The sequence below is a fragment of the Hemitrygon akajei genome, chromosome 9, assembly GCF_048418815.1.
Source record: "Hemitrygon akajei chromosome 9, sHemAka1.3, whole genome shotgun sequence".
Classification (NCBI taxonomy): Eukaryota; Metazoa; Chordata; class Chondrichthyes; order Myliobatiformes; family Dasyatidae; genus Hemitrygon; species Hemitrygon akajei.
Genome location: NC_133132.1, coordinates 155,091,982 through 155,118,476, shown reverse-complemented (window position 1 = coordinate 155,118,476; position 26,495 = coordinate 155,091,982). Strand labels below are relative to the sequence as shown.

Genomic DNA, 26,495 nt, shown 5'->3' with positions numbered 1-26,495 from the left:
CCAGCATGTAAGTGCCATTATGAAGAAGGTACTGAAGCACCTCTGCTTCCTTAGGAGTTTGCAAAGATTTGGCATGACGCCTAAAACTTTGACAAACTTCTAAAGATGTCTAGTGTAACGACTGGCTGCATCACAACCTGGTACGGAAATAACAATGCTCTTGAATGGAACATCCTGCAAAATGTAGTGGATATAGCCCAGTCCATCACGGATAAAGCCCTCCCCACTTTTAAGCACATGTACACGGAGTGTTGTCGCAGGAAAGCAGCATCCATCACCAGGGACCCTATCACCCAGGACATGCTCTCTTTTGACTGCTGCCATTAGGAAGAAGGGACAGGAGCCTTGGGACTCACACGGTCAGTTTCAGGAACAGTTATTACCCTTCAACTGTCAGGCTATTGAACCAAAGGAGATCACTTCACTCAACTTCACTTGCCCCATCATTGAAATGTTCCAAAAACCTCTAGATTCACTTTCAAGGCCTCTTCATCTCATGTTCTCAACATTTGTTCCTTTTTTTTTGGATTTGTTCTTTGTAGCTTGTTGTCTTTTGCACACTGGTTGGTGTGGTCTTTCATTTCATTTTTCATAGTTATTCTTCTATTATAGTTTTATTGAGTGTGCCCACAAGAAAATGAGAGTTGTGTGTAGTGTGTTTAGTGACATCTATGTACTTTGGTAATAAATTTATTTTGAGCTTTGCTTTCTTCTTCAATTTATCTACTTGTGCATCTGCTTTCAGGGATCCTTGAACATGTGCATTAAGGTTTCTCTCAATACTCTCTTGGATCGTATCATTTTAGCATTCAAATCATTATTTGGCTTCACAAATGCATCACCTCATTCATCAGCATTAAATTTACAGGACCAATGGGAAACTAGACCACTCCAAAATTAAAACTGCCTCTACTTCCATGTTGCATTATGTGGATAGTATTTACATTTGTGTACATTCAGAAGCTGATGGCCAAGTTCACTGAAGTGTGGCCAAATTTTACAAAACAAAGATTTTACCAAACTTTTATCTTCAAATGGTAAAGATCCACAATAAATCTCTGGGAACTGTGATCCACTTTCCTTATCTTGGTGCCACTTGTCAACAGTAGTAACAGTATTAACCACCAATTTCCTCTGGTAAAGTGTTTAGTCATCTGAGGAAGGATGATTAAGACTAATCTGTCAGTCAAAAATGAAAGCAAATTTATTATCAAACTATATAATGTCACCATATACAAGCTGGAGATTAATTTTCTTGTGGGCAATCACAGTAAATACGAGAAACACAGTAAAATCAATGGAAGACCACATCCTACAGGACAGACAATCACCAACATGTAAAAAACAACAAACTCTACAAATACAAAAAGAAAAAGTAATAATGATGAAAAAATAAGCAATTGTGAAAATCAGAATCAGAATTGTGTTTATTATCACCAGCATGCAATGAGAAATTTGTTAACTTAACAGCAGTTCAATACAATACATAATATGGAAGAGAAAAACACAAAATATAATAATAATATAATAAATAAATTACAGTTCAGGTGTCCCCCCGCTTTATGAAAGTTCGCTTTACGCCGCTTTGCTTTTACAAAAGACCTACATTAGTACCTGTTTTCACTAACCAAAAGAAATCTGAAGAGGATTTTCACTTTTACGAAGAAAAGCGCCCACCATAAACTTGTGTTTACCCCGAGAATACCATGATAGTGAAGCCTTGCGTGGGCAGGTGTTTTATGTGCTATTTGGTAGGTTATTTTTCGGGTCTGAGAATGCTCAAAAATTTTTCCCATATAAATTAATGGTAATTGCTTCTTCGCTTTACGCCATTTCGGCTTATAAAAGGTTTCATAGGAATGCTCTACTTTCGGATAGCAGGGGAAACCTGTGTACATATATTGAATAGATTAAAAATTGTGCAAAAAAACAAGTAGTATATATTAAAAAAAAATGAGGTAGTGCCCAAGGGTTCAATGCCCATTTAGGAATTGGATGACAAAGGGGAAGAAGCTGTTCCTGAATCACTGAGTGTGTGCCTTCGGGCTTCTGTACCTCCTACCTGATGGTAACAGTGAGAAAAGGGCATGTCCTGGATGCTGGAGGTCCTTAATAATGGACGCTGCCTTTTTGACACACCACTCCTTGTAGATGTCCTGGGTACTTTGTAGGCTAGTACCCAAGATGGAGCCAACTAAATTTACAACCTTCTGCAGCTTCTTTTCGGTACCAGGCAGTGATGCAGCCTGTCAGAATGCTCTCCACAGTATATCTATAGAAGTTTTTGAGTGTACTTGTTGACATACCAAATCTCTTCAAACTCCTAATGAAGTATAGCTGCTTTCTTGCCAACTGCATCGATACGTTGGGACCAGGTTAGTTCCTCAGAGATCTTGACACTCAGGAACTTGAAACTGCTCACTCTCTCCACTTCTGATCCCTCTATCTGATCCTTGGCTTACCTTTCCCGAAGTCCACATTCAGCTTTTTCATTTTACTGACCTTGAGTGCCAGGTTGTTGCTGCAGCACCACTCCACTAGTTGGCATATCTTACTCCTGTATGCCCACTCGTCACCACTTGAGATTCTACCAACAATGGTTGTATTGTCAGCAAATTTATAGATAGTATTTGAGCTGTGCCTAGCCACATGTGTATATAGAGAGTATAGCAGTGGGCTAAGCGCACACCCCTGAAGTGCACCAGTGTTGATTGTCAGCGAGGAGGAGATGTTATCGCCAATACGTACAGATTGTGGTCTTCTGCTTAGGAAGACGAGGATCCAATTGCAGAGGGAGGTACAGAGGTCTAGGTTCTGCAACTTCTCAATCAGGATTGTGGGAATGATGGTGTTAAATGCTGAGCTATAGTCGATGAACAGCATCCTGACATAGGTGTTTGTGTTGTCCAGGTGGTCTAAAGCCGTGTGGAGAGCCACTGAGATTGCATCTGCCGTTGACCTATTGTGGTGATAAGCAAATTGCAATGGGTCCAGATCCTTGCTGAGGCAGGAGTTCAGTCTAGTCATGACCAACCTCTCAAAGCATTTCATCACAGTAGATGTGAGCGTTACCGGGCGATAGTCATTAAGGCAGCTCACATTATTCTTTTTAGGCACTGGTATAATTGTTGCCTTTTTGAAGCAAATGGGAACTTCCCGTAGCTCTGAGAGGTTGAAAATATCCTTGAATAGTCCCGCTAGTTGGTTGGCACAGGTTTTTAGAGCCTTACCAGGTACTCCATTGGGATCTTCGGCCTTGTGAGAATTCACTCTCTTTAAAGACAGCTGAACATCGGCCTTTGAGGCAGAGATCACATATTGAGAACATGTGATGAAGAGTCCTTGAAAGTGAATCCAGTTCAGTGGGAACAGTTCTGTGATGGGGCAGAAATTATCCCCTCTAGTTCAATTATCCCCTCTAGTTCAATTATCCCCTCTAGTTCAAGAATTATCCCCTCTAGTTCAAGAGCTTGAAGTTGAGGGTTAAAAGCTGTTCCTGAACCTGGTGGTGCAGGTCCTTAGGCTCCTGTACCACCTTTCTGATGGCAGCAGTGAGAAGATGCATGCCTGGATGGTGGGGGTCCTTGATGAAAGCTGCTTTCCTGTGAGAGTGTTCCATATAGAAGTGCTCAATGGTGGGAAGGGTTTTACTTGTGATTGACTGTACCATATCCACTACTTTTTTGTAAGCATTTCCGTACAAAGCCTTTGGTGTTTCTATGCCAGGCTTTGATGCAACCAGTCAATATATGCTCTACCACACATGGGTTGTGTCCATTTAGAAATCTGATGCAGAAGGGAAGAAGTTGTTCCTGAATCGCTGAGTGTATGCCTTCAGGCTCCTGTGCTTGCTTTCCCATGGTAATAGTGTGAAGAGAGCATGTCCAGAGTGATGGGGATCCTTAATGATGGAGTTAATTACTACAGTCAAGAGACATTTATTCTGACACAATAGTCTGGCTGATGAGGATCTGGATGGGATTGGTGTAGACTAGCGAGAAGCTTGGCATGGACTTTGTGAATTAAAGGGGCCATGTTGAGATTATATGGTTCCTACTTAACACTCCCCTCCATCTTTTTCCCTTTTACTTCCTTCATTCTCAATTTTTTTTCTCGCCTGTCCTGTTTGTGTGTGTGTGTGTGTGAGAGAGAGTGTGAGTGAGTGAATGAAAGATTCTCTCTGCCTGCCTTTCCCAGTTTGAGTTCATCAGTCTCAACCGTCCATTTCGGAAGATTTCCAGTCAGGGGCAGACAGTTGAGAGCTGTGTTTCTGTGTGCCTCCAGTTTAAAAACTTCTGTCCATATATGAGAGACTATCCTTGTAAATATAGCTAGCCGCAGTCAACCCCTAATGCATACTAATTATCAGCTATCTTTTTGAAAAGATTTTTGTACATATGTCCAAAAGTATGCAGAGAATCTTATGTGCTCCAATTTTCAGCTATTTCCTCTACATCAGAATCAGGTTTATCACCATGAGATTTGTTAACTTAGCAGCAGCAGTTCAATGCAATACATAATATAGAAGAGAAAAAACACAAAATAATAAATTGCAGTATATGTTTATTGAATAGATTAAAAATCGTGCAAAAAACAGAAATGGTATATATTAAAAAAGTGAGGTTGGGTCCAAGGATTCAATGTCCATTCAGGAATCGGATGGCAGAGGGGAAGAAGCTGTTCCTGAATCGTTGAGTGTGTGCCTTCAGACTTCTGTATCTCCTACCTGATGGTAACAATGAGAAAAGGGCATGCCCTGGATGCTGGAGGTCCTTAATAATGGACGCTGCATTTCTGAGACGCCGCTCCTTGAAGGCTAATACCCAAGATGGAGTCGTCGAAATTTACAACCCTCTGGCAGCTTCTTTTGGTCTTATGCAGCACCCCCCCAGCATACCAGATAGTGATGCAGCCTGTCAGAATGCTGTCCATGGTACATTTATATTAGTTTAGGAGTGTATTTCAAATCCAAGATGTTATTAGCTATTTTGAGAAGAAGCTTCCGTAAGTCCTTCAAGTTTATAAACTGCCTTGTTCTTGTAAACAATAAAGTAGGATAATATCTCAAACTTCTCAGCTTCACAGCCTTAGCAGTCTGCCTTCTTTTGTGCGGAGACGTGGTGTGCATGTGTTTACACCTACCAGGTGGGATGGCTGTGTTCCTCCTGGAAAAAGCGTTGTGTAAAGCATGTACGGAGTGCACCGACAGAACAGCTATCAGCTTTTAAGTTCTGGGGCTACGATAGTAGCTGCATTGTAGTTTTTTGGAATTGGTGTTCTGGGATGTTTGTTCACTCGAACTGATCGGGTAAAGACTTTGAAGCGCTTGCAATCCATTTGTCGCAGAATTCTCCACAACTTTTAAGAATGCTTGCGCTGGAGTTTTTTTAATGCATGATCCCATTGAAATGTGGAGGATTTTCACTCCAATTAATTACAAATTGCTTGGGAAAATCCGTCCGAAGTCGAAGAATTATTTTCTTCTGGTTATTCGGCAGTCAACAGTAGCGAAGAGTCATTGAACCCTGATGCCGAAAGAATAAGTGGCAAGGAAAACTTGATTGAATGAGCTTCTAGTACGTACTTAGCTATTTTTCCCAGCCAATATTATAAAATAGTGACACTTTACTGTAGCAGTTTTCTAAGTAACACTGTGAATTTTCTGTAAACACATAAATATCATTCGCCAGACACCGCTGAATTGCTATTGTAAATCGTTGGCCATACAATTCCCTTCTCAGCCTCAGGATGGCATTCTTGACAGTTCTCTCCCGAGTAGCGTTTCCTACTCCTTCAAACTTCTGTTTAACATAGCTTTTCAAACAACTGTTGCCTCCTCTGTCTTTGTAAACAGCCATCCTACTTCAACCTTATTTTCCTTTAAAATCCTTTGGCGTGGAGTCATTGTCACCGACCACTATAGTACAGAAAAGAGCCTTTCGGCCCATCTAGTCCCTGCTGAACTATTATTTTGCCTAGTCCCATCTACCTGCACCCAAACCATAGCCCTATGTACCCCTCATTTTGCAGGGTTACCCTGACGAATGGTTTTGACCTGAAATATGGACAGCTTGTTGTTTCCCACAGATGCTGCTAGACTTGTTGAACTCTTCCAGCAGATTGTCTGTTGCTCCAGATTCCAGTATCTATAGTCTCTTGTGTCTCCTTGACATATTGTAGTCACTTAAATCTGAGCCAATCTTGCCCAGAATTGTCATTTACATATTAATCTGAGAAGTACAGGCTACAGTGAATATATAATTTTGCAAGCCATCCATCCAGCTCTTTTCAAAACAAATACTTTGAGGTAGTTCAAGTGAAAAACAATAACAGAATACAAATATAATCAAAAACAAGAGTCCCGCTGAATGGTTTCAGCCCAAAATGTTGACTTTGCTCTATGCCTGGCCTGCTGAATTCCTCCAGCATTTTGTGTGTGTTATAGTCTTTCAGTCACAGTGCATGTAGATCACAAAGAGCAAGAGCATTAAGAGATAGATTGAGAGCAAGAGTTCACCATTAAAGATCAAGAGGTCTGTCTGTTTTAACAAGGGGATAGAAGCTGTTCTTGAGTCTGATTGTGTGCATTTTCAAACTTTCTTTTATCTTCAAATCAGTGGAAGGGGGGGAGAAGAGAGAATGTTCATGATGGGAACAGTCTTTGATTATGCTGGCTGCTTTTCCAAGGCAGAGCCCATGGAGGGGAGTTTGGTTTTCATGATGGAATGTGCTGTATCTGCAATTTTCTGCAATTTCCCACATAGGCATACTAAGCTGTGATGCAACCAGATAGGATGTTTTCAGTGGTATATTTGTAAAAAAAAATTTGGTGAAGGTCAACAGGAACATGCCAAATTTAAGAGTCATTTCAATATTTTTCTGCCCTTTTTTCAGTATAGAAAAACCTCAGATTAAAACAATTAGTTACACCCTGTATAATGCTCTGGGACAACTTCTTCCACCAGGCCGTCAGAATGATTCATTCACGCTGGCACAATTGTATTTCCAAACTATATTGACAGTTCTATTCTATATCTTACTGTACATACTATTTATCACAGATTACTATAATTCGCACATTGCACATTCAGACGGAGACGTAAAGATTTTTACTCCTCACGTGTGTGAAGGATGTAAGAAATAAAGTCAGTTCAATTTTTCTCTCTGTCACCCATCTGCAGCATGGCCACTGTTGATTACACCATTCTTCAGCGCCTTTGCACCATTATCCCATTTATTTCATTAGTAATTGCTCAATCATATGTAGTAAATGGTTACAAAGTCTTCTCCGTCAGTGTCGTTAATACATATTTATTCTTGGCCTTCTATTTCCTGCCAACGTGCATCACCCTGGTAGCATCAGAAACACTGGTGTTCATTTCTGCCCGATAACCTGGTCTACTTCATTACCACCTCTTTTGAGCCCTTCACCATTTCCAGTGTCAAGATGCTTGTGTTGATATTGGATGCGTAGAGAGATCAAAGACCTTCTGGCACTCCTCCGACATTGTCTGGATTTGGATCAGTTCATAACCTTTGTTTGCAATGTGACCCCGAGATGTGCTTTTAGACTGCCTTTACTAACACTGCAAATTCTTGCTTTCATGATGTCACCTGATGCAGTCAGTCTTGTGTCCGTTGATAAAGCCTAAGTTCTTGCCTTTGTCTGCCCTGCGTCTGAAAATTCATGACAACTTACTAGCTTCCATGTTCAACTGTTTAAAACTGTTTCTGCAAAGCTGGTTCCCAAATTCCTCACTTGGTTATCCACATTGACTCCTATTTAAGTGGTGCTGCATTTTTAAAATTTCTGTCTTTGTTTTCAAACTTCTTTAAGGCCCCTCCACTATTTTGGTCACTTCCTCTGACTCTGTACTTTATGGTAATAATTTAATTTTAAGTTGCAATATTTGTGGAAGTTGTTGTCTTTTCCTCAATTTGTGGCAGCCCCAGCCTGTCACCCACTTCGTTTCCTTACTTTTATGAAATACTGTAATCACCAAGTCTTTAATCTGTTTCATCTGTTTCATTATAACTTCATATATTGTTTTCCATTTAAGCAGTTTACACTGTTTGCTTGCCCATATTTAACTTTTTTTTAGGCACAAGTGGGACTTCTTACTGCCCATACATTTTAATTCCAATTCCCATTCCTGTTCTGACGTTTCGGTCCATGGCCTCCTCTTGTACCAAGATAATGCCACTCTCATGGTGGAGGAACAGCACCTCATATTCCATCTTGGTACCCTCCAACCTGATGGCATGAATATCAGTTTCTCCTTCCAGAAATTTCTTCCACCCCCTCCATCCCTTCCTCTATTTCCCTATTGTATTCCATATATACATACATGGAATTATGATGTAGTGGCCATTATGGAGACTTGGCTGGCACCAGGGCTGGAATGGATTCTCAAAATTCCTGGATTTCAGTGCTTTAAAAGGGATAGAGAGGGGGGAAAAGGGGAGGAGGGGTGGCATTACTGGTCAGGGATACTATTACAGCTGCAGAAAGGGTGGGTAATGTAGCAGGATCCTCTTTTGAGTCAGTATGGGTGGAAGTCAGGAACAGGAAGGGAGCAGTTACTCTACCGGGGGTATTCTATAGGCCCCCTGGTAGCAGCAAAGATACTGAGAAGCAGATTAGAAGGCAGATTTTGGAAAGGTGCAAAAATAACAGGGTTGTTATCATGGGTGACTTTAACTTCCCTAATATTGATTGGCACTTGATTAGTTCCAAGGGTTTAGATGGGGCAGAGTTTGTTAAGTGTGTCCAGGATGGATTCCTGTCACAGTATGTTGACAGGCTGACTGGGGGAATGTCATACTAGATCTAGTATTAGGTAACGAACCGGGTCAGGTCACAGATCTGTCAGTGGGTGAGCATCTGGGGGACAGTGATCACCGTTCCCTGGCCTTTAGCATTATCATGGAAAAGGATAGAATCAGAGAGGAGAGGAAAATTTTTAATTGTGGAAGAACAAATTATGAGGCTATAAGGCTAGAACTTGCGGGTGGGAATTGGGATGATGTTTTTGCAGGGAAACGTACTATGGACATGTGGTCGATGTTTAAGGATCTCTTGCAGGATGTTAGGGATAGATTTGTCCCGGTGAGGAAGATAAAGAATGGTAGGGTGAAGGAACCATGGGTGACAAGTGAGGTGGAAAATCTAGTCAGGTGGAAGAAGGCAGCATACATGAGGTTTAGGAAGCAAGGGTCAGATGGGTCTATTGAGGAATATAGGGTAGCAAGAAAGGAGCTTAAGAAGGGGCTGAGAAGAGCAAGAAGGGGGCATGAGAAGGCCTTGGCGAGTAGGGTAAAGGAAAACCCCAAGGCATTCTACAATTATGTGAAGAACAAAAGGATGACAGGAGTGAAGGTAGGACCGACTAGAGATATAAGTGGGAAGATGTGCCTGGAGGCTGTGGAAGTATCCTCAATGAATACTTCTCTTCGGTATTCACCACTGAGAGGGAACTTGATGACGGTGAGGACAATATGAGTGAGGTTGATGTTCTGGAGCATGGTGATATTAAGGGACAGGAGGTGTTGGAGTTGTTAAAATACATTAGGAGGGATAAGTCCCTGGGGCCTGATGGAATATTCCCCAGGCTGCTCCAAGAGGTGAGGGAAGAGATTGCTGAACCTCTGGCTAGGATCTTTATGTCCTCATTGTCCACGGGAATGGTACTGGAGGATTGGAGGGAGGCGAATGTTGTCCCCTTGTTCAAAAAAGGTAGTAGGGATAGTCCAGGTAATTATAGACCAGTGAGCCTTACGTCTGTGGTGGGAAAGCTGTTGGAAAAAATTCTTAGAGATAGGATCTGTGGGCATTTAGAGAATCATGGACTGATCAGGGACAGTCAGCATGGCTTTGTGAAGGGTAGATCATGCCTAACAAGCCTGATAGAATTCTTTGAGGAGGTGACCAGGCATATAGATGAGGGTAGTGCAGTGGATGTGACCTACATGGATTTTAGTAAGGCATTTGACAAGGTTCCACACGGTAGGCTTATTCAGAAAGTCAGAAGGCATGGGATGCAGGGAAGTTTGGCCACTTGGATTCAGAATTGGCTTGCCTGCAAAAGGCAGAGGGTCGTGGTGGAGGGAGTACATTCAGATTGGAGGGTTGTGACTAGTGGTGTCCCACAAGGATCTGTTCTGGGACCTCTACTTTTTGTGATTTTTATTAACAACCTGGATGTGGGGGTAGAAGGGTGGGTTGGCAAATTTGCAGACGACACAAAGGTTGGTGGTGTTGTAGATAGTGTAGAGGATTGTCGAGGATTGCAGAGAGACATTGATAGGATGCAGAAGTGGGTAGAGAAGTGGCAGATGGAGTTCAACCCGGAGAAGTGTGAGGTGGTACACTTTGGAAGGACAAACTCCAAGGCAGAGTACAAAGTAAATGGCAGGATACTTGGTAGTGTGGAGGAGCAGAGGGATCTGGGGGTACATGTCCACAGATCCCTGCAAGTTGCCTCACAGGTAGATAGGGTAGTTAAGAAAGCTTATGGGATGTTAGCTTTCATTAGTAGAGGGATAGAGTTTAAGAGACGCGATATAATGATGCAGCTCTATAAAACTCTGGTTAGGTTGCACTTGGAGTACTGTGTCCAGTTCTGGTTGCCTCACTATAGGAAGGATGTGGAAGCATTGGAAAGGGTACAGAGGAGATTTACCAGGATGCTGCCTGGTTTAGAGAGTATGGATTAGGATCAGAGATTAAGGGAGCTAGGGCCTTACTCTTTGGAGAGAAGGAGGATGAGAGGAGACATGATAGAGGTGTACAAGATATTAAGAGGAATAGATAGAGTGGATAGCCAGCGCCTCTTCCCCACGGCACCACTGCTCAGGACAAGAGGACATGGCTTTAAGGTAAGTGGAGGGAAGTTCAAGGGGGATATTAGAGGAAGGTTTTTCTCTCAGAGTGGTTGGTGTGTGGAATGCACTGCCTGAGTCAGTAGTGGAGGCAGATACACTAGTGAAGTTTAAGAGACTACTAGACTGGTATATGGAGGAATTTAAGGTGGGGGGCTATATGGGAGGCAGGGTTTGAGGGTCAGCACAACATTGTGGGCCAAAGGGCCTGTAATGTGTTGTACTATTCTATGTTGTACGTTCCCACTCTGACCTTCTACTTCTCACCTACCTATTGCTTTCCCCTGGGTTGCTTCCTCCTCCTCTTTTTCCTATGGTTCAATCTCCTCTCCTATCAGATTCCTTCTTCTCCAGCCCTTAACCTTTCCCAGCTACCTGGCTTCATCTATCACCTTCCTGCTAGCCTCTTTTCTCTCCCCCCAACTTTTTATTCTGGCATCATCCCCCTTCCTTCTCAGTTCTGAAGGAAGGTCTTGACCTGAAAATATCAACTGTTTGTTCATTTCTATAGATGCTGCCTGACCTGCTGAGTTCCTCCAGCATTTTGTGTGTTGCTCTAGATTTCCAGCATCTGCAGAATCTTTTGTGTCTATGATTTTCAACGTTTATGTGTTTATAATTTCAGCTTTGATAAATGATCAGTATGAAACAATCTGATAGATCAACAGATCTGTCCTGCATGAGTACTGACTGATTTCTATAAATTGCTGATAGTAGGTTAGCATGAAATGAATGACCGAGAACCATGGACACATTTGCTTGTAAAGACTAAGATCTGAAGTGCATATTGAAACACAGTATTGTTTTCCTCCCCTGAATTGAGATCAGATAGATAATTAAGACAGTGACAAAGATGTAACAGGACTAAACACGAGATTCTGCAGATGCTGGAAATCTTGAGTCAAGATTAATTAGCTTCTGGAGATCAAAGCTCGACTTTCAATGCATTACATGCCCTAATGCGGGAAATTTAAGTATGTTTACAATTTTTTTTTCATGTTAATGTACATGTGGTTATGCCCTCATGTTTCCATGAATTTGAATTGCTTTAGGGAAATACAGAGCATGATTATTCAGCATGTTTCAGATAGCACCTTACATATTCCTGTCCATTCTTTTTCTGGAATCTCCCTATTCCCTTGCATTCATTTAAAGCTGAGCTTCAGTGCAGTGAGAGATAGATTTTACATCGTTACTTTAGAGATCAGAGCCCCACTCATACAATAAGAAAAGTTATGCTCAGATATTTTGGGTAAGTAGTTGTTCGGTATAGGATTGCTGAAAATTATAGTTTTGATTATCAGTCTGTCTCATCAATAAGGTTGTTGGACAAAACTAGAAATTCGTAGCTATGGCTGGCCTCTGCAGGTTTGAGTCAGAAACCAATGTGCACTGTAATACTGCACCCCCTAAAGCAAAATTAGTGGAAATATTTGAAGTTGCAGAAATGCATAAAATATGTTGTATTTATGTTATAAATGGATTAAAGATAATCTGGAAATTGTTTATTAATATCATTTTTATGTACCATGGATCTTTACCTATTATTTCACAGGATGCAAATGTTGCTGAAGGATTAACATTGAACGTTTTCCCAACTGTGGAATTCAGTTTACGGAAACCTTTCTGAGTAGATGGCTGAATCTGTTTTAGTTGGCAGCATTGCAATAGAATGTGCTATGCTGAGTGGAAACATGTTTTATAATTCCATTATTTCAGTCCAGAATTTAATCACACTTTCGTTTGGATCAATCCACAACATTGTCTTTCTTTTCAAGTTCTTCAGAAATGTTGTGGTCCTGTTAGTTTTGGTCTACTTTGTTGCAATTATTTATCATTGTTTTTTATTGGAGGAAGTGGCTTTAGTCATCTAAGCTTCGGGCTTTATAAATTCCCCCTTAAATGTTTTTGCGTTTTACTTCTTAAAAAGTACAACTAGCCTCTTTAATGTTTGATTTGCAGTATTTTGTTTCCTCATTATCACTGGCTTTTCTACATTTTTTTGGAGAATGGAGTTTTAGATGTGGAGAAAAAGGCAATGTGCTGTGAGGTTTTGACTGGTATCTGGTTTGATTGCTTTTGCCATAAAATTGTTAACTGCTTGCTTCTAAGCCATGCTGTTTGACTCTGGCTTACTCTTTCTTTGGCAGCCTGACTGTAGCACTTCAGTGTATCGCAGTGCAGTTTTAAAAGTGTCACAGTGAAGACAGTCTTCTGAATGGATAATCAGTGGGAATAAAACTTCTACCATGCATTTAATCTTTATCCTTCATTTATAAACATCTATAAGGCCAGCCCTCGTGCTCCCAAGGAATAAATACCTAGCCTGGCCAACTGCTGTCTATAACTGATGCCCTCTAGTCCTGGCAACATCCTTGTAAATCTTTTTGCACTATTTCCTGTTTACCCATGTCTTTTTCTATCACAGGATACCCAAAACTGTACAGTACTGTACTCCAAGTGTGTTATCACCAATCATTTATATAATTGCAACATAATGTCCTAGCTCCTATGCTCAGCTCCCTGACTGATGAAGACCAACATGTTAAACACTTTTCACCACCCTGTCTACCAGTGACACTGCTTTCAACAAGTTGTGTATGTACTCTCAGATCCCAATGTTACATAACACTCTCTAGTGCCCTACCAGTCATAGTATAAATCCTACACTGGTTTGACTATCCAAAATGCATCTCCTCACTTATTTGTCTTGAAATCCATTTGCCACTCCTTGGCCCATCTCCCTAAATAATCAAAGTCCTTCCCTGTAATTTTTGGTAACATTGTTCACTATGAACTCCTAATTTTGTTATCTGCATCCTTACTGATCAGATCTTGTGCATTCGCGTACAAATCATTTATACGAATAATGAAGAGCAACACCAACCCTTGTAGCACTAGTCACTGGCCTCCATTCTACAAAACAGCCTTTAGCTACCATTCTTTCCTTCCTATTTTGAATTTCCAGCCAGTTTTGAATCCACCTAACCAGCTCTCCCTGAATTCCATGGGACCTAACATTTCAAACTAGGCTGCCATGCAAAATCTTGTTGAAGGCCTTGTTCACGTCCATAGAGACAGCATCCAATGTCCTATCCTCATTTATCCTTTTTGGTTTCATCTTGATATCTCTCACGAATTTTAATGGAGACTTTGCCAGGTTTAACACTGTGCAGGATCATCATCAGGCGAGCTTCCCAATTTGAGAGTTAGGAAGCCTTTAGCTGTTTGTGCTGACCGTTATTCTTCATGAAGTGTCTGTTGATGCGTTGCAGAGGCAGTTGATAGTATACACACCAGGCTGCAAAGTGTCGTTATCTGCTGAAAACCATGCTCGTGCAGATAATTCCCAGCATGGGAGCAAATGATTAGGGCTGTAGCGTTGTTGCTCCCAGACTATTATTTTCATTTTCTGTAAATTAGCATTTTTGTAGAATTGTGACGCTCTGGGTGAAAATTGAAAGTTTTTTTTAGTTTGTTGGACTCCTTGGTGCACTTACTGCTTATCCTTGAATATGAAAACTTCAGAGATTTAATACAAACAAATTTAAGAAAATGGCACTCATTTGCTTATCGAAACAAACACAGGTGCTAACAAAACTATCAGTGGAATTAATTTATTGGTTTATTAGTATCACCTGTACTGTGGTATAACAAAAAGCTTGCCTTGAATACAATTCGTACAGATCATTGAGGCAGTTCGTTAAGGTAGTTCAAGGTAAAACTACACAATACAGAATAGTGTTACAGTTACAGGAGTGCAATGCAGCTAGATAATAAGGCCATTCAAGGTAGATTGTGAGGTTATAGAAACAGAAAACCTACAGCACAATATAGGTCCTTCAGCTCACAAAGCTGTGCCAAATATATCTCTACCTTAGAAATTACGTAGGGTTACCCACAGCCCTGTTTTTTTCTAAGCTCCATGTGCCTATTCAGGAGTCTCTTAAAAGACCCTTTCGTATCCACCTCCACCACTGTTGCTGGCAGTCCATTCCACACACTCACCACTCTCTACGTAAAAAAACATACGCCTGACATCTCCTCTGTACCTACTTCCAAGCACCTTAAAACTGTGCACTCTTGTGCTAGCCATTTCAGCCCTGGGGAAAAGCCTCTGACTATCCACACAATCAATGCATTTTATCATCTTATACACCTCTATCAGGTCACCTCTCATCCTCTGTTGCTCCAAGGAGAAAAGGCCGAGTTCACTCAACCTATTTTCATAAGGCATGCTCCCCAGTCTAGGCAACATCCTCGTAAATCTCCTCTGCACCCTTTCTATGGTTTCCACATCCTTCCTGTAGTGAGGCGACCAGAACTGAACACTGTACTCCAAGTGGGGTCTGACGAGGGTCCTATATAGCTACAACATTACCTCTCGGCTCCTAAGCGCAATCCTACGATTGATGAAGGCCAATGCATTGTATGCCTTCTTAACCACACAGTCAGCCTGCACAGTAGTAGTATGGACTCGGACCCCAAGGTCCCTCTGATCCCACTGCCAAGAGTCTTACTATTAAAACTATATTCTGCCATTATATTTGACCTACCAAAATGAACCACTGAACAACTATCTGGGTTGAACTTCATCTGCCACTTCTCAGCCCAGTTTTGCATCCTATTAATGTCCCACTGTAATCTCTGACAGCACTCCACACTATGCACAACACCCCCACCCTTTATGACATCAGCAGATTTACTAACCCATCCCTCCACTTCTTTGTCCAGGTCATTTAGTAAAATCACAAAGAGTTGGGGTCCCAGAACAGAACCCTGAGGCACAATACCGGTCACTGACCTCCATGCAGAATATGACCTGACTACAACCACTCTTTGCCTTCTGTGGGCAGGCCAGTTCTGGATCCCCAAAAAAATGTCCCCTTGGATCTCATGCCTCCTTACTTTCTCAATAAGCCTTGTATGGGGTACCTTATCAAATGCCTTGCTGAAATCCATATACTGTGGCGACCCACTTTCTGCGCAGGCGAACCGGCTCACAAATAGGCAGCGCGCGGGGGGAGACTTTGGTAATGCACCTCTGATGTCATTTCCGCCCGGAGAGTGCGGGCGCTAGGGATTAAATGCCAGCGCCGCGAAGTTTGAATAAACTAGTCTCAAAACGGCTTACCGACTGTGTGTCGTTATTTCAGCGCTGTGTGTAGCACATCGCTACATTGGTGACCCCGATGGTCCAAACGAGATTTGGACCAAAGATGACCAACTCTTCATCTGTTCACGCAGTTTCGCTAAAACTGCACTTTCTGGGACTTCACACTGGTTGCCACTGGTTACCACTCCTGGGGGCGGACTTCTTGCGAGCTCACAGCCTGCTGGTCGACTTGCAAGGGAAAAGACTGGTACATGCCGAGACTTTCCAGATGTTCTCCCTGGGTGAAGCCAAGTTGCCGGCCCCACACCTAGACTCCATCATGCTGTCGGACAACGAATTCACCAGAATCCTCGGACTTTCCATCGATTCTGGCACCGCAGTTTACGGCAGCCATGCCCAGACACGGGGTACAGCACCACATCCCGACCCAGGGACCACCCCTCCACACCCACGCATGAAGGCTCCCCCCCAGAAAAGCTCTGCGTGGCGAAGGAGTTCAAGAGGATGGAGGAATTGGGGATCGTACGGAGGTCCGCCAGACCTCCCAAACAGAGGCTGATCCAGACTCTGGACATTGGGGGGTGTATCGCCGGTTCTGGGGGAGAGGGTTATGTGGCGACCCACTTTCTGTGCAGGCGAACCGGCTCACAAATAGCCAGCGCACGGGAGGAGACTTTGGTAATGCACCTCTGACGTCATTTCCGCCCAGAGAGGGCGGGCGCTAGGGATTAAATGCCAGTGCCGTGAAGTTTGAACAAACTAGTCTTGAAATGACTTACCGACTGCATGTCATTATTTCAGCACTGTGTGTAGCACATCGCTACAATACACTACATCTACTGCTCTTCCTTCATTAATGTGGTTAGTCGCATCCTCAAAAAATTAATCAGGCTCATAAGGCACGATCTGCCTTTGACAAAACTATCCTGACTATTCCTAATCATATTATGCCTCTTCAAATGTTCATAAATCCTGCCGTCAGGATCTTCTCTGTCAGCTTACCAACCACTGAAGTAAGACTCACTGGTTTATAATTTCCTGGATTATCTCTACTCCCTTTCTTGAATAAAGCAACAGCTTCTACAACCCTCCAATCTGCCAGAACCTCTCTTTTCCCCATTGATGATGCAGAGATCATCACCAAAGGCCCTGCAATCTCCTCTTTCGCCTCCCACAGTAGCTTGGGGTACATCCCGTCCAGTCCCGGTGACTTACCCAACTTGATGCTTTCCAAAAGCTCCAGCACATCCTGTTCTGTAATATCTACATGCTTAAGCTTTTCAGTCTGCTGTAAGTCATCCCTACAATGGCCAAGGTCCTTTTCCGTAGTGAATACTGAAGTAAAGTATTCATTAAGTACCTCTGCTATCTCAAGTTCCCTACACACTTTTTAACCGTCACACTTGATTGATCCTATTCTCTCACGTCTTATCCTCTTGCTCTTCACATACTTGTTGAATGACTTGGGTTTTACCTAATCCTGTCCGCCAAAACCTTCTCATGGCCCCTTCTGGCTCTCCTAATTTCATTCTTAAGCTCCTTCCTGCTAGCTTTATAATCCTCTTGATCTCTATCATTACCTAGTTTTATGAGCCTTTCTACAGTTCTTCTTCTTGACTAGATTTACAATAACCTTTGTACACCACAGTTCCTGTACCCTACCATCCTTTCCCTGACTCATTGGAGTGTACCTATGCAGAATGCCACGCAAATATCCCCTGAACATTAGCCATATTTCTTCCCTATGTTTTCCTCAGAATATCTGTTTCCAATTTATGCTTCCAAGAGGCTATTTGGGTGGAATTGAGGAATGGGAAAGGTGTAGTAACACTTATAGGGATGTATTATAGACCGGCTAATGGGGAGCAAGAATTAGAGGAGCAAATTTATAAGGAGATAGCAGATATTTGTAGTAAGCCCAGGGCTGTGATTGTGGGAGATTTTAATTTTCCACACATAGACTGGGAAGCCCATACTGTAAAAGGGATGGATGGTTTGGAGTTTGTAGAATGTGTGCAGGATAGTTTTTTTATAGCAATACATAGTGGTACCAACTAGAGAAGGGGCAGTGTTGGATCTCCTGTTAGGGAATGAGATAAGTCAGGTGATGGAGGTATGTGTTGGGGAGCACTTCGGGTCCAGTGATCACAATGCCATTAGTTTCAATATAATTATGGAGAAGGATAGGACTGGACCCAGGGTTGAGATTTTTGATTGGAGAAAGGCTAACTTTGAGGAGATGGGAAAGGATTTAGAAGGAGTGGATTGGGATAATTTGTTTTATGGGAAAGATGTAATAGAGAAATGGGGGTTATTTAAAGGTGAAATTTTAAGAGTACAGAATCTTTATGTTCCTGTTAGGTTGAAAGGAAAGGTTAAAAGTTTGAGAGAGCCATGGTTTTCAAGGGATATTGGAAACTTGGTTCAGAAAAAGAGAGAGATCTCCAATATATATAGGCAGCATGGAGTAAATAAGGTGCTCAAGGAATATAAAGAATGTAAAAAGAATCTTAAAGAAATTAGACAAGCTGAAAGAAGATATGAGGTTGCTTTGGCAAGTAAGGTGAAAATAAATTCAAAGGGTTTCTACAGTTATATTAATAGCAAAAGGATAGTAAGGGATAAAATTGGTCCCTTAGAGAATCAGAGTGGACAGCTATGTGTGGAGCCAAAAGAGATGGGGGAGATTTTGAAAAATTTCTTTTCTTTGGTATTCACTAAGGAGAAGGATATTGAACTGTGTAGGGTAAGGGAAACAAGAAGGGAAGTTATGGAAACAATGACAATTAAAGAGGAGGAAGTACTGGAGCTTTTAAAGAATATAAAAGTGGATAAATCTCTGGGTCCTGACAGGATATTTCCTAGGACCTTGATGGAAGTTGGTGTAGAAATAGCAGGGGCTCTGACAGAAATATTTCAAATGTCATTAGAAATGGGGATGGTGCTGGAGGATTGGCATATTGCTCATGTTGTTCCATTGTTTAAAAAGGGTTCTAAGAGTAAACTGAGCAATTATAGGCCTGTAAGTTTGACGTCAGTGGTGGGTAACTTAATGGAAAGTATTCTTAGAGATGGTATATATCATTATCTGGGTAGACAGGGTCTGATTAGGAACAGTCAACATGGATTTGTGCATGGAAGGTCATGTTTGACAAATCTTACTGAATTTTTTGAAGAGGTTACTAGGGAAGTTGACATGGACTTTAGTAAGGCCTTTGACAAGGTTCCACGTGGAAGGTTAGTTAGGAAGGTTCAATCTTTAGGTATTAATATTGAAGTAGTAAAATGGATTCAACAGTGGCTGGATGGGAGATGCCAGAGAGTAGTGGTGGATAACTGTTTGTCAGGTTGGAGGCTGGTGACTAGTGTGTGCCTCTGGGATCTGTACTGGGCCCAATGTTGTTTGTCATATACATTAATGATCTGGATGATGGGGTGGTAAATTGGATTAGTAAGTATGCAGTGATACTAAGATAGGTGGCGCTGTGGATAATGAAGTAGGTTTTCAAAGCTTGCAGAGAGATTTAGGCCAGTTAGAAGAGTGGGCTGAAAGATGGCAGATGGAGTTTAATGCTGATAAGTGTGAGGTGCTACATTTTGGTAGGAATAATCAAAATAGGACTTGCATGGTAAATGATAAGGCATTGAAGAATGCAGTAGAACAGAGTGATCTAGGAATAATGGTGCATAGTTCCCTGAAAGTGGAATCTCATCTGGATAGGGTGGTGAAGAAAGCTTTTGGTATGCAGGCCTTTATAAATCAGAGCATTGAGTATAGGAGTTGGAATGTAATGTTAAAATTGTACAAGGCATTGGTAAGGCCAAATTTGGAGTATTGTGTACAGTTCTGGTCACTGAATTATCGGAAAGATGTCAACAAAATAGAGAGAGTACAGAGAAGATTTACTAGAATGTTACCTGAGTTTCAGCACCTAAGTTACAGAGAAAGGTTGAACAAGTTAGGTCTTTATTCTTTGGAGCATAGAAAGTTGAAAGGGGACTTGATAGAGGCATTTAAAATTATGAGGGGGATATTTAGAGTTGACGTGGATAGGCTTTTTCCATTGAAAGTCGGGGAGATTCAAACGAGGACATGAGTTGCGAGTAGGGGGCAAAAGTTTAGGGGTAACATGAGGGGGAATTTCTTTACTCAGAGAGTGGTAGCTGTGTGGAACGAGCTTCCAGTAGAAGTGGTAGAGGCAGTTTTGATATTGTCATTTAAAGTAAAATTAGATAGGTATATGGACAGGAAAGATTTGGAGGGTTATGGGCTGAGTGCAGGTTGGTGTGATTAGGTGAGAGTAAGCGTTCGGCACAGACTAGAAAGGCCAAGATGGCCTGTTTCTGTGCTGAAATTGTTATATGGTTATATTGTTCCTGCCTGATAGCCTCATATTTCCCCTTACTCCAATTTCCTAACATGTCTGTTCCTGTCCCTCTCCAGAAGTGGAGTCTATCGTATCTAAAAGTACTAGGATTCAGTTGTCTTACAACAGCAGGATGGAATCTGCCTTTGAGTCTGGTGATGCATGCTTTTAGGTTTTGTATCTTCTGACGGGAGTGTGGAGGGGGAAAGAAGAGAGAATGTCTGGGGTGTCTGTGTCTTTGGCTGTTTTACTGAGACAGTCAGAGTTCCAGGAGGGAGGCTCATTTCGTGATGTGCTGACCTGAGTCCACAACTCTACAATTTCTTGTGGTTTAGTGCAGAGCTGGGAGGTATCTGGATAGGATGCTTTCAATGGTACATCAATAAAAATTGGTGAGAGTCAAAGGAGACAGCACAATTGATGTAAACAGGATCATGACCAGCTCTTTAGTTTTGCTGTTACTGAGGGAAATGTTGTCATTGTACCATGTCACTATTTCCTTCCTTTACTCCATCTCATTGTTATTTGAGATACAGCCCACAATGGTGGTAACATCTGCAAACTTGTAGATGGAGTAAGAACAGAATCTGGCCACACAGTCATGAGCATTCAGGGAGTAGGAGGCTAAGGACACAGCTTTGTGGGGCCATAGTGTTCACAGTAATTGCAGTGAAAGGGTTGCTGCCCATCCTTCTTGATTGCAGACTGTTGATCAGAAAGTCATTGATCCAGTTACAAAGGGAGTTTTTGAGTCCCAGATCTCAGAGTATAGAGAAGAGTTTGCTTGGACTTACAGCGTTGAAGGCACAGGTGCACCCAGTAAACCACAGGTGTGTCTATTGTCCCAGACGCTCCAGAGCTTAGTGTAGGGCCAGAAAGATGGTGTCTGCCTCAGACCTGTTCTGGCTTTAGGCGAACTGCAGTGGATTGAGGTTATCTGGAAGGCTGGATTTAACAGGTGCCATAAGCAGTCTTTTGAAGCACTTCAGGATAGTGGGTCTCAGAGTCACTGGATGGTAGTCATTAAGGCACCTTATCTTGTTTTTCTTAAGTACCCGGATGATAATGGTCTTAAAGTTGGTGGGAACCTCAGATTAAAGCAAAGAGATGTTAAAAATGTCTATAATTACTCTGCCAGTTGATCTGCACAAGATCTGAGGACACAGCCAGGAATGCCATCCGGGCCAGATGCTTTCTACGAGTTCACTCTTTACTTGTGGAAAGCATCTGGCCCAGTTGTTTGGGTTCAAGTACATTGAAGGCTATCTGTGTGGGTGGTGATATTCCAGTTGTTCAGGACATGCATAGAATGTGTTAAGCTCACCAGGAAGCTAGATCTCCCAGTTTTCAGTTTGAGAATGCCTAGATTATTGCCTTTGGTATGCGTATGGCACTACACTTGCCAACACTGATGAAGTCCGTGACAATGGCGACATTGTTATCTGAGCTGGCTGCTGAATCTTTGAATAAGGACCAGTCTGCTGACTCAGATCAGTAGCGTGGAAGCTCATCCATTTCTTCCGACTAGCACTGTAGGATTTTCTGAACTAGATCCTCATGTTTCAGCTTCTGTTTGTATGCAGAGAGGCAGAGCACAGCATGATGCTTGAGTTACCTAATTATGTTTGGAGGATGGCTCAAAAGGCATCTTTGGTAGTATAGCACTAGTTAAGGGTGTTCGAGTCCTTGGTGAGACGACAAACATTCAGGTAGTATTTTGGTAATACCCTTTTGAAGCTAGCCTGGTTGAAATCACTGGCAGGGGTGAATAGGTCTTCTGGGTATCCCGTTTTAAGCTGTTGACCAGAGTACAACTCATTAAGTACAGGTTCCAAGTCCACCTGGAGTAGGGTGTAAAGTGCTGTCAGTATAGTTGAAGTGAACTCCCATGGCAAGTAGTATAGGCGGTGCTTCACCGTTTTATATTCCAGGCTGCCTGAGTATGAACCCAGCAAGAGCATCATATCTGAGCACCATGAGGAGCTGATTAGGACGCAGACCCCTCTGACCCTTGCTTTGCCAGAGGACGCTGTACAGTCAATCCGGTGAATTAAGATTGTAATGGTGCAGTCAGGTGAAGCAGGTATAAGCCACACTTTCATGAGACATGGCACACAAACTTTAAATATGGTCTTGGTAAACAGAATTATGTTTGTATATAAAAGTTATATATACCTCATATATCTCATACCTCTTTGGGTAAAAAAAAGTCTTTCTGAGTTCAAATTCTAGATGTTAGTTATTTAAATGTGAATGTTGACTGTGTGTGGTATTTTATTGTCTGATTCTGTAAACTTGGTGGTTTTATGCACGCTAGTGCTTTGGCAAAGCTGATAAAACAGGAAACTGTTGTGGAGAGGAGAGCCCCAAAGTTAAGCTCCTGTTGTTGAGCTTTAATAGAATTGTTGGGTTTTGGGAAGTGTTTTGAATCAATAAAGTATAAAATTGTGTGGGTGGGGGAATAGTTTTTAAGAATGTTGTGGCTTGTTATACCAAGGGTTTTTAGGGAGTGGTTAGATGTGGAATGTCATAAATTTTCTAACTTGTATGTTAGGAAACAAAGTTTAAATGTGCTGAGAATTTCACAAAATCAGACAAGTCAAGTCAAGTTGTTTTTTATTGTTATTTTGACCATAACCTGCTGGTACAGTGCACAGTAAAAACAAAACTTCGTTCCTCCAGAACCATGGTGCTACATGAAACAACACAAAACTACACTAGACTGTGAGACAACTCAAGACTACATTAGACTACATAAAACAACACAAAAACTACACTAGAGTGCAGACCTACACAGGACTACATAAAGTGCACCAAAACAGTGCAGGGCAGTGCAATAATTAATTAATAAGTGATAAACAAGACAATAGACACAGTAGAGGACAAATATCAATATAATAAATGATGTAGATGTCAGTCTAGACTCTGGGTATTGAGGAGACAAATGTTATATGAACTGAAAGAGAAGGGGCTTCATCATGCCGACAATACAGTGGGATAGCTGAGAGAATAATTGCAGATGTGTTAAAAAGTGGCTGCTGGAATTGATTTAACTGAATAGGCCGGATTTGGAACTATTTTCTGTCATTTTGTAAGTAGTTAGTAGGAGTTGAAAGTTGGCCAACATAGTTCTCAGGCTTCTTGAATTATGAGCAGTACTGTCCAGCTTAGATTTGTTTAGTGTTAGCTAGGAGGACCTGTAGCAATTGTTATGAAGTGGTAACTAGATGTTTTAAGTTCACTTTTGATTTTCCAAATAAAGGAATAACAAATCTAAACTAATTGAAATTGATTGTCAGAAAATAACAATTTTAGAAATCATTCAAATTAGTGTGTGCAGCTTTCCTTCTAGAATTTAAAAAATTCTGAATAACCATAATGTCTTTATGTAATTAATTTTAAATATTAAAATACATTTACCTTGTGTTTAAATTAAGAGATCTGATCTTTTTTTAAAAAGGTGATGGTCAGATGATCAGGAATAAGGAAAAGAAAATGGTTGTTAAGAAGCCAAAAGGAACCATAGAATATGAGGTAAGAATTCAGTTATTGATTTATAAGGTAAAATTACACTTAAATTTTGCTGACAAGTTAGACCCAGTTATATCTATCCAAGAAGAAATGGGAATAAATAATCTTATGTAAGATGCTGATCATTAGAATGAGAGAGATGATTTTATTTGCAATATTTTATAGGCTGGGTCCCAAGACACAATTAACACCATTGCTTTGAAATTCAACATTACTCCAAATGAACTTGTACAAATGAACAAACTTTATAGTCGTGTTGTTGTTCCTGGTCAGGTATGGCTTCACTAATTACAGAAAGTTAAATTGTGCTAATTTAATAATACTCTGAAATTTGGAGTTTGCATATATTTAAAGTGGCTTTGGTGCTTTCAGATCTTGTTTGTTCCAGAAGCACCATATTCTGCTGCAGCAAATTCCCCAGACTGTGGAAGCCCTCTGACTCCACCCTCATCAGATACAGAGTATGATAAACTTCCAGTAAGTATTGTTGTTATCCAATAGATTGTTCTGAAGGTAGTTTACTTGTAAATCTTATTATTGCAGCAACATTTTTAAAATGTAGTACAAAACTGTCAGCTGGAAAACATGAAATATTACCAATTCGAATATTTTTGGTTGAGTTTTATCTACATAATTGTACTTACACTTAAATGACCAATCTAACATTTACAGGATGCTGATCTTGCAAGAAAAGTAACAGCTAGGAATTTCCTCTCGTCACCTGTGCATTCCCAGCCCGTTGTGAGGGTAACATCATCTGGTTCGGAAGATGATGAACCACTGACAGAGAAGTTTTTGAAAATGAATTGCAGATACATAACAGATGGCGAGGTAACCACTTCAATTTAATATATTTGAATTCTAAACATTTCAAATTTTCACTTCTTACATTATCAAAAAATTACCCTACATTGTTGGTAGGAACTGAGGTATTGATAAGTTGTGTATCTAAATTCATGATGCTTGTTTCAATTGTACTAATAGTCCTTTCAGTGTTGATTTTTTTTTTTGGTTTGAAAAGCACCATGAATTTTAAGATCATCTTGCATTTATTTTTGTTTTTCTAAAAACATTTTACATATCTTGCCAGTAATAGATTTGATGTCTTCTCTCGGCAGCCCCTTGACAAAGCGTATCATCCTCAAACCCTCCTGTTTTATGGCTTCTGATTTGGCTAAAGAGGCTAGTGGAAGTTGTAGGCTCTTCCACAGATGGGGCAGGTGGCAGCTTAAAAAGCAGGCTGTCAGGTAGTCTACCTCTTTTGGTGTGGCCCTAAGGAGGTGTTGTGCCTACTGCCTAGTTCTTTGAAATGGCCTTTTTTTCTTGCCATGTATGTGGTGATGCTGGTGTCAGAATTCCAAGTTCCTGAGCTATGAAAGCAGAATGGCTGTGCTGTTGTTGGGATTGTCCATGATGGTTCTGATATTCCAGATTACAAGCTTTCTATTTGTGCAGTGGAAGATACTTATGTAAGATTCCTTAAACATTGGTAGCCATTGTATACCAATTACAATGGAGGGAAGTGCCTGGTGTGAAAAGTGCCAGTCTTTGGCTCGAAAGTCTTCGACGAGGAGGCTGAGGGAGGAGACTACGCCAGGCACAATTGGAGAGGGTGAAGACATGACCGCTAAGCTGATTCAGTGTGCTACGTGCATGATGTGGGAGGTCAGGGACACTGATGGTGCCCCCGGCTGCTACAGCTGTGGAAAGTGGTCCAGATTCAGCTTCTGAAGGAGCATGTTGCAGCACTGAAGAAAGAACTGGATGACCTCAGGTTTATCCGTGAAAACAAGGGTTTTCTGGACAGGACCTACAGTGAAGTCGTTACACCGAGGATACCGGAAGAGAGAAAGGGGGCGACGATGAGGAAGGAAAGGATGCTTCAAGTACAGGAGACCCCAGGGGATGTACCTCTCGTAAACAGGTTCACCTTCTTGGAAGCTGTCAGGACAGAAGATACTGCCAGTCTGAGAGGTGGACAGGTCTGCGAGCCGAAAATTGGTGCAGAAGCAGAGCCGAGGAGTCAGACATCAGGAAGAGCCATGGTAGTAGGGGACTCCATAGTAAGAGGTACGGAAAGGGGTTTCTGCAGCAACAGGCGAGATTTAAGGATGGTGTGTTGCCTCCCTGGTGCTAGGATCCAGGACATCACAGACTGATTGCAGGGAATCCTCAAGGGTGAAGGTGAACAGCTGGAAGTGGTAGTGCAAGTCGGCACAAATGACATCAGGAAGAAGAGGAAGGACGTTCTGCAGCGGGACTTCAGAGAACTCGGAAGAAGGTTGAAAAGCAGGACTTCCAGGGTGGTTATCTCTGGTTTGCTTCCAGTTCCTTGTGCTGAAGAGGGCAGGAACAGGGAGATAATGGATCTGAATATGTGGCTGAGGAACTGGTGCAAGAAACAAGGATGTACATTCTTCGACCACTGTGATCTGTTTTGGGGTTGGGATGAATTGTACAAAAGGGACGGGTTGCACCTTAATAGGTAGGGGACCAGCATTCTGGCAGACAGGTTTGCCACTGCAACACAGATGTGTTTAAACTAAGTAGTGGGGGGGGGGGGGGGGGGGGAGGGGATGAACTGGAAATATAAGGATGGA

General features: G+C 41.8%; 1 protein-coding gene across 4 annotated transcripts in view; it reads left to right on the top strand.

The window, feature by feature from the left end:
• The window catches only part of LOC140733677 (nuclear receptor coactivator 7-like), a 140,443-nt gene that overhangs the window by 66,307 nt on the left and 47,641 nt on the right, over positions 1-26,495 (top strand). For all 4 annotated transcript variants that reach the window (XM_073057352.1, XM_073057351.1, XM_073057350.1 and 1 more), the window contains 4 exons: positions 23,825-23,898; positions 24,061-24,168; positions 24,268-24,372; positions 24,568-24,726. In XM_073057352.1, the coding sequence (XP_072913453.1) occupies positions 23,825-23,898; positions 24,061-24,168; positions 24,268-24,372; positions 24,568-24,726 (446 nt within the window). The remainder of the gene's footprint in view (positions 1-23,824; positions 23,899-24,060; positions 24,169-24,267; positions 24,373-24,567; positions 24,727-26,495) is intronic.